General features: G+C 47.5%; 1 protein-coding gene across 1 annotated transcript; it reads left to right on the top strand.

The window, feature by feature from the left end:
* Positions 1-20: 20 nt before the first annotated feature.
* Positions 21-2,497, top strand: FAM69B (family with sequence similarity 69, member B; the record flags this gene model as incomplete). The annotated part of the gene is made up of 2 exons (XM_010084192.1): positions 21-197; positions 1,514-2,497. Coding segments are annotated over 2 exons (990 nt in total), but the record flags the coding sequence as incomplete, so codon positions are not given.
* Between the last annotated feature and the right edge of the window lie 6,410 nt (positions 2,498-8,907).

The following is an 8,907-nucleotide window of genomic DNA, read 5'->3' as shown; positions in this document are numbered from 1 at the left end:
GTCCCCTCTCCTTGCTGCAGGTTTACAGGGGGCTCTGGAGGGACAGGGAGGTGATCATCAAGTGTGGCATTGAGGAAGCCCTGAGGGCAGACAGCCACCCGGACGCTGTGCCCCGGAGGGACGTGGTGCTCTTCGACAAACCCACACGGGGAACGTCGATGGACGAGTTCAAAGAGATGCTCCTGAACTTCCTAAAGGTCAGTGACCCCTGCGGGATCCTAGAATCACAGAAGGGTTTGGGTTGGAAGGGAGCTTGGAGATCATCTCGTTCCACCCCCTGCCCTGGGCAGGGACACCTCCCACTAGCCCAGGTTGCCCAAAGCCTCATCCAGCCTGGCCTTGAGCACTTCTTGCAGGACTGGGATCCCACTCGGGCCTCAGACAGACTCAACGCATCTTTCCTTCCCCTTAAGTGAGACCTCCCGGGCCCACAACGCCGTCAGCTGCTGGGTGCCAGGCAGGGCTCCGTACCGCAGAGCAAGGACTGCATTAGCCAAGACAAACCTCCCTTCTCGCACAGGAATTCGTATTTGTAAGATTTTAATAGCAGCAACCCTGGAGGCTGCTGTACCACGGCTGCGGGTGGCAGAGCCCATGGGTGGCCCTGGCCGTGCAGAAATTCTGATAAAATAATCAAAAGCGAATCATACAGGAGAGTTAGAGTTTGATTAAAGCATAATGAATAGGGATTGTGAAGTTTGAAATAGGGAACTACAGGAACCTCACCAGGCAGTTAGTAGATTTTCAATGTTCTAAGAAACTAGGGAGACCATCACGGACACCAGTTGTGCTGCTTGGAGATCCCTTCCCATCTTGATTTGAATAGCGAGGATTCCAATCAGTAGAGATCAGTAGAATTGACCAATGGTTGGTTTAGTGTAAGAATATTGATAGGGTTATGTAACTAGAAAAACCAATCCTTTTAAAGGTTAAATTTAAAAGCAAGAATTTTATGCCTATCCGTGTAAAAGAACTGACGTAATACAGAAAAAATGTCTAAAAGTGAAAGGATTCTGATGTAAAGTGGAGACGCTTGGGTGGAGCTATCCCCCACGTCCCTCAGCGCTGAAATAAAGAAGTGCCGCTTTCTGATCTCCAGACTGGGTTTTAGAGAGTTTCTTGCCCAGTTTTCGGTAACACCACTGCAGCCCTTCCCCGCCAGCGTGGGGTGGCCGCACTGCCCAGACTCTGCTCCCAAAATCTTCCTCCCACCCGGGTCTGGAGCCACCCTGAGCCTGGTAAAATTCTGCTGGACTGGAATCCGTCCAACCATCTGCTATGGCCTGGCACCGGATTTTCTGGAGCTCAGCGGCTGGTTCCTCCTCTCCCAAGCTCAGTTCTCTGCTTCCCCAGCTCAGTTTTGTGATGCGAAGCCTCAACAGGGAGAGCTGCAGGGGCCTGATGCTGCTTCTGATGCCGAGTGGGTTGGAACTCGGTGATGGGGGTTGGAACTCGATGATCTTTAAGGTCCTTTCCAACCCTAACCATTCTGTGGTTCTTGTTCTGTTCGCAGTCCAGCCTGGGAGACCAGTCGTCTCTGGCAGCCCTGGTGAGCCGGATCATCGCCATGGCCGATGTGAACCGCGATGGGAAAGTGTCTTTAGCAGAGGCCAAATCCATCTGGGCGCTACTTCAGCTCAACGAATTCCTTCTCACGCTCTCCTTGCACGAGAAAGAGCACACCCCCAAACTGCTGGGGTACTGCGGGGACCTCTACGTCACCGAGAAGATCCCCCACACCTCCCTCTACGGCGTGGACGTCCCCCCCTTCCTCCAGTCGCTGCTGCCTTCGGTTGTCCACCAGATGGTCCAGCAGTGGTTCGCACCGGCGTGGCCGCGGCGGGCGAAGACCTCCATCGGCCTCCTGGAGTTCGTGGAGGAGATCTTCCACGGGACCTACGGGAACTTCTACATCTGCGAGACCAGCTTGAAGAACGTGGGCTACAACGACAAATACGACTTCAAAATGGTCAACCTGAGGAAGGTGGCGACGGAGATGAGCATCCGAGGGTTCCTCAAGGGCCGTCACTGTGAGCAGAACGTGGACTGCACCTACGGGAAGGACTGCACGGCCACCTGCGACAAACTCCTGAAGCAGTGCAAAAGCGAAGTGGTGCAGCCCAACCTGGCGAAGGTGTGCGGGCTGCTGCAGGAGTACCTGCTGTCCGGAGCCCCGCTGGAGCTGAAGGAAGAGCTGCAGAAGCAGCTCCGAACTTGCATGACCCTCAGCGGCTTGGCCAGCCAGATGGAAGTGCACCACTCCCTCGTGCTCAACAACCTCAAGACTTTGCTTTGGAAGAAGATTTCCAACACCAAATATTCCTAACGGGGGAAGCACGGCCCTGGAGTTTAGCATCTTGGAGTAAAGTCCGGCCAAGGGTTGAAAGCCTGTTTCTCCATCCGCTCCCCGGCAGGGAAATTTCCACCCTCCGCAGGGAGTTCAGCATCGCCGCAGCCCCTTCTCCTTCATGGAAAACCGAGCATCATGACTTCCACCGCCCAGCAGCATCATCGATAGTCGGCAAGAGCTGCGGAGCCGGGGCACCGGGAGCCCGGCTGGACAGGCTCGGGGGAGGAAGACGACACGGAAAGCGATCAGGAAGCAGAGCCCAGCTGGACGCACCTGACTGCTGCTTGATGAACAGGAAAGCAGAGCGGAGAGATGAGAATGAATCATTCATGCTGTACTTGTCACATCTTCTTTTGATGAACATCTCTGATGTAAATAAATAGCTTTTACGTGAATCACACCAGTACATCGCTAGCCAAACAGCAGCCTTTCAAGTACCAGCTTGCTTGTGAGCCGAAAAGGAGAAAAAGGTAGATTTCCCTATTCAGAAGTCTCTTAAGTGTCTGAGTCACCTCCCATCAGATGCAGCTGTAGCTTAGGAAGCAGATAAGCTGTCTTTTCCACAGGGGAGAATCCCGGCCGTTCTTTCATTCCTTTTTTAAGTGCCTGACCCCAGACAGCAATGCGATGACTTGTGCGAGGTTCCCACCCGGCCACTCCTGCCTGGAATTGGCAGCACAGGCCAGTCCCTCTCCTGTGTCGGCTTTGGAGGCATCTAAAGCCAAGAATGGCTTAAAGGAAAAGGGCTACAAGAGGAAAATCCTGACCCCTTACCCCATGTGCTCCGTGTGTTACTTCCTACAATACCCAGCGCAGGGATAAGCCAACCTCTTGGTTTAAATCTTCTAAAACTAAGCTGAGCTTGCACTGCAGAGGTTAAAGATTAACACCAGGATAATCCCGTGCTTCTCTCTTTTATTAAAATGAATTTCCAGGCAAGTTTTCAGCAGGTTTCAAAACATTTGCTTGGCTGTGTAAATACTGCCAGGTCTCTAACTAGCATCTGTTTCCTTTCAATGCACACTTAGAGCCACCTTTTAAAAGTACAGGTAGAGAGGAAGAGTTTATGTAAACCACCCCGAGCTTGCTCGTTCCCAGCACAATCGTATCCCTGCTGATGGACCGTATGCTGCTGCTCCTGCCAACGATCGCTCAGTGCAGTGGAGGGTATGTCTGAAGTACAATCACTGAGGAAGAAATACATCTGACAGTATATATAGCCTGCGAAAACCATCAGCAGTGTCCGGGCTGCAAATTTATGAGCCCTTTGGAGAAGAGATATCAGTACTTCCTTCTATTAGTTCTATAGGATCATCATTACCTCTCAGTATTATTTATGGAGGAAATGTTTCAGTGTCAACAGAGCTCTAAATCTAGTGCGGAGCCAGGGCAGCTCGCTTCCCACAGAGGAGCTGGCTTCGCAGCGTAATTCATCTGCGGCGAGGCTGAGCATTTGTAATGTTTGTGGGTTTGAAGGGTGGCAAGTTCCTCAGCCCCTCGGCGTCACCCTTAATTCGGTACCAACAATGCAAAGCCCGGCAGGACCTCACCCCAGGCACTGCGCTGGTGTGTGCAGGGTCACCTGCACGGGAGCGTTTGGTGGGGAAGGTGGGGGCTGGAATTCGGTCATGAGGCTCCGTGCAGCCCCCCCCAGCTCCTCGCCTATTGTCCTGCATTCCCATAGCAACCAGCTCCACTGACAAATTAATTTTTTTCTGCTATGGGAAAAAGGAACCTAACAACCATGCCAAATCCTCTCCTCAGATCGTCAGGAAAGTAGTTTCTCACCCTCCCCTCTGTGTTTGTAATCTATAAGTAAATTTATTCCCAAAAGTGGCATTCCCGCTCCACCCAATCCCCCTACTCCCTTCCCCAGCAGTGGTATCAAAGCAGGAGGTTAAGCACCTAGAAAAGAGGAAAACCACCATGTTCCTTGCTTATCCACATAACTGGAATCTCTTTAAGCATTTATGATGAAAGATGGAGTTCAAGGAGAAAGAGCCCCTGTACTTAACTCGCCCCAGGAGCGCTGGGTTTTGTTCATCCCTAATAAAAAGCACAAGTGTTTTCAGACACGTGCTTATGGTTTACAAGCGACACTACAATATAGGAGAAAAACTACTAAAGGCAAAGCTACCGTACACTCGTAACGCCTTCTCCAAATTTCCCACATTAGCTGGAAAAAAGAGGAAGAGCCAGAACACTGAGAGACTGACAATCTGATCTCACCCGCTGCTGCTGCTTTAGCAGCACACTGATTTGTGCCACAAGGGGATGGAGGTAAGCAGCAAGACTTCCACCTTTCATTGTTTAAACTAAAAAACCATCCCAGTTCTCATACCTACAAATAAAAGTCTTAAAACCTACAATGGTTAAAAAATATTAATTGGGTTGCTACAAATTACACAAGCGTAATCACTTCAGTCTTATTGTAGGTGGCATCTTTATTTAGTTTTTTAAAATTGTTCTTAACCATGAAGAGAAAACAGATTGAAACAACAGTGCTTTAGAATATGGTGTGAAAACAGCGTATGAGCTGAGGTGACTAGGAGAAGGGCAATATTACAACTCTTACAGATATTCAACAGGAGTACAGCAACAGCAGAAAGGGTATTTGGAGCAGAACAGGTATAAATTTTTTTTAAACGGACATTGGAGTACACAGGTTGCAGCAAACATTCAGAACTACGAGCAGCATCGCGTGCACTGTCACTGGCTGTAGCGTGCTCGAACCCACGTATGAGGGAAGATGAAATTTTAAGAATCTTCAAATGCAGACACTGCTAACCATTGCTTTTGCTGTAGCCAAGGTTGCTAGAAATTCTAAAACTCAAGGCATGATCTGCAAATAAAAAGAGGCCCAGGATGTTAGACAACTTCAAATAAATACAGCCAGCAAAAGTTAGCAATAAATGTCAATACTAAGGAGCTGATTAATCCACACCCCCCAGACTCCTGCTGCTCACTGTGGTACCGTATCTGAGCTACAGCACTGCAGCCAGCCGGGACACAGAACTGCTTTTCATTTCAGAGGCAACATCTCCAGCTAATTGATGAATTACGTCAGGTTTGTCTTGGGACTGTCCAAAGATTTTTTTAACATCCCAGAGGGGAAAAAAAAAGCTTCATAAAATGAAACCAAATTTTAGGGAAGTCATTATCTGGGCTCAGTTATCATGGTTCCCAGGGAAACTTCAGAAAGCAATTTACTTCAGTCCGGAACCACGGGAACACCTGAACTCCCGCTGCCTGTATTCACTGCAGTCGGTGGAAGCCCAGTGCCTGCAAACTTGTGGGGATCAGGACCTAAAGCAGTGACAGAAGGCAGATGGCACTAATAAATTAGACTAATTTAGGAGAGGTTCTTTGCCACTAGATCAGAGAGGTTTTGAAAAATATCTTGTGGCTAGGCAGAGTGCACTGTGGTGAGCCTAGGAAGGGGATAATTTAACAGCACGATAGCTGGAGCCTGCTCTTGGTTACTCTTTCACTCTTAAGCTCCCTAAAAAAAAAAAAATAAATATCAAAGGTGAGTTTGCCAACCCCAATGCAGCCAATCTATTAATAGTGCTAAGAAAGAAAAGCTGGGCTTACTCCAGCATTCAAAGCCGTGACATAAACCAATTCTAAATGACAAAGGGCTAACTTAACGTGCAGAAAGATTTTTCATTTCTCTCAAAACCACTTTAATACACAATATTCTTCTTCTTTTCCACAGCTGAAAACCAGGTTAATTCTTTCAGTAAAGCAATATTCATAGCCTGGGATTGCTGCTCAGTCTTGGGAAGATGGCTAGCAGCACATGCTATGAGGAAAATTTTAATAGCTATCCTATGCCTCACATGGTAAAGTCCTAAAGAGAGACCCATTAGGCACTCACTGGCCCTACAGGACCCTTGATGTGAGCAAAGTCTGATGAAAAAAACATCAAATATATATTTCAGGGTCAAAAGAAGTCAGGAATTTTAAATAGAAGAGTGACATCTTAAGGCATGCCTCTTTGCATAACCATATCCCCAACAACCTGATTAGCATTCTTTTCTAAAGCCACTGCTGGTAGTCAGTGCCTTTTCCCAATTAAATGGCTCAGTTTGCAGCCAGCAGCGACCCGCTTGGTTAATGGCACCTTTGGCCCTCATAATGCCGATTTAATGAGGACATTTTCCACCATTTAGCACTGCCAGATTTTTTTCAAGCTATTAGTCACTGCAAAGCCTCTTACCATGAGTTTCACAATACTATCTGTGTGCAGCCAGGGCTTCTCTCGCCACTTGTTTTAATAACCCTGGCGCAGCAGAGGCTCCTGTGCACCACATCACCCATGAAAGGACAGTGACACACAGAGCTATTATGATCCACTGATGCTTGTGCTCCCTCCCAGCTCGCTGCCACCGAGGTCAAGTTCCTTTGCCATCATGCTAGCACGTAAACCCAGCAGAAACCAACTAAAAAGTCACATTGTGCTCAACTGGTATTTTTGCTTTCTGTCTGCTGTGTTACCAGCTAGGACACGGTCTGTAAGGAAGCTGGATCCTGTCTTGAGAAACAGGGCAAAGCATCCCGCTGCTGCACTTACTGAAAGTTAGTTTAGAAGGACTTTAAAAAGACTTCAGGTTTTAGCATTAATTTTTTGCTTTGATTACCAAAATCAATCTTTTTCTTTCTTTCTTTATTATGCCTAAGGCACAAGCAAGCAAGGATGTCTTGTAGGCCATAAAGGATTGGTGAAGGCAAAACCAGAAATCAAGTACAGAGCTGCTGCTTCTGTCCTTGCAAAATTCTGGAGTTTGCCATTCCTCCATAGCAATAAAAGACGTGATACGCAAGAAACCTGAATTAGCTTTTAACGTAGTATGTTAAGTAAAACACAGAAGTTTCACTTTTAGAACGTGACAGCAGAGAAATCAGTCACATCTCTTATCTGTCACATAAACAAGGCATTCGTTATGAGAGTGACTGTCACACTGAAGGACAGGGCTAGCTTCTGTACTCCATCCCTCCGCAGCTATCCAACCTTTGTGATGCAGTAAAGGAAAAAAACCAGGAAAAGCAAGAAATAATTGTCAGGTTACTCATCATCCTCCAGTGCCCACAGGTCTCAGAGCACTAGCAAAGACGTAGCCTCTTCCTCTCTGCCACCTAATGACACAAACATGGCACGACAGCCATGCCTGCAACACGAGTGGGGCATGGAGCTGCTCAACAGGGGAACCTGCGCCCACTACTGCTCACCTCAGGTCTTTCAGAAGACGTCTTGGATCTGCCACGCCACAGGGCTTTCTCTGAAAAGACGTGGAAAATATATACAGCAGTTATTTTATATATTTAGAGATGCTTCAAAGCCTTGTTATATAAACGGTTCATGTTTCACTGATGACAGGAATTTGAAAGGCCCAGTAAGAGAAGCTCAAGAAATAACTGCATAGCACAAGCATATTTTTATTTTTGAATAGCAAAAGGGTTGGGGCTACCAGCATGACATGCTTCCAGTAATGCCACCAACTTGCCATGTGGCTTTAGACAGATCACTTCAACTCATTCTTCTGCGATACAAGTCTACCAACAGGATCCTACCGTTTTCAAGGTTAACTAATCAGAAAGCCACGCACAACCTTTCCGCTGCACATCCACCACAGGGCAAACAGAACACCCTTCTGTTCCATTACAGATCTCACATTTAAGGCAATTTAAAAAAACTAGGAAAAGCTTAGTTTCTCAATAAATTAACCAGCTTATTTATAAATGTCAGGCTATCAATCACTCTGAGTGCTCACGGGTTTCAGAACAAACGAGCGTAGAACATAGCCTGTCTCTCTCTGCCACCTAATGACACAAAGGTGCCACAGCAGCCACCTTTGCAACGCCTGTGGCAGGTTGGGAAAAAAAAACACACAAAGACTGAAAAAGATGGTATTTACAAGAACAAGATTGTATCACCTACTCAAAGTAGTACTGCAAACCTATTTGGTGTGTCTGTAGACACTAAATGTAACACACCACTTAGCTAACAAGATGCCTGAAAATTACTTGTGTTGAGCATCACTGACCCTTGATTTTTCCAAGGCTGAACAATCTTTTTCACTTCACCCTTTGTCTTCTGTCAGGCTGAAGAAAAATCAAAGGAAAGAATGCAGTTAATAAAAAGTGCTTAGCTGATTGCCTAAGAGCCTTCTTTGTGAACTACAGCCCTTAACAGAAAACCAGAAGACTACAACATAAGAAAATAAAAATAATTTGCTTAACACAGTCACCTTAGTTACTCAAATCTTTAAACTTGTAATCTGAAAAGATGGCAGCCCCCAGTTTTCTCCCCTCCTTTACTGGAAACACATCCCTTTGCCTGAGGTACCTTAATCCTTGTACCTTCCCAAACACCAGTTTGTAACATCCCCGACCTCCCCTGCCTCTAGCAGTGCCGGATGGGGCCCAGGGGACCTGCGGGTCTCCTCCTCGCCGTGTCCAGCCACATTCTGTCCCGTCTGAGGCCCAGCAGGCAGGACGAGGGACTGGCTTTCCCGGGGGTCACCCAGAGCAGCACCTCACACACAGGCACCCCC

This window comes from Pterocles gutturalis, unplaced genomic scaffold (assembly GCF_000699245.1).
Source record: "Pterocles gutturalis isolate BGI_N339 unplaced genomic scaffold, ASM69924v1 scaffold32555, whole genome shotgun sequence".
In the NCBI taxonomy this organism is placed as follows: Eukaryota; Metazoa; Chordata; class Aves; order Pterocliformes; family Pteroclidae; genus Pterocles; species Pterocles gutturalis.
This window is presented reverse-complemented; position numbering and strand designations above follow the sequence as displayed.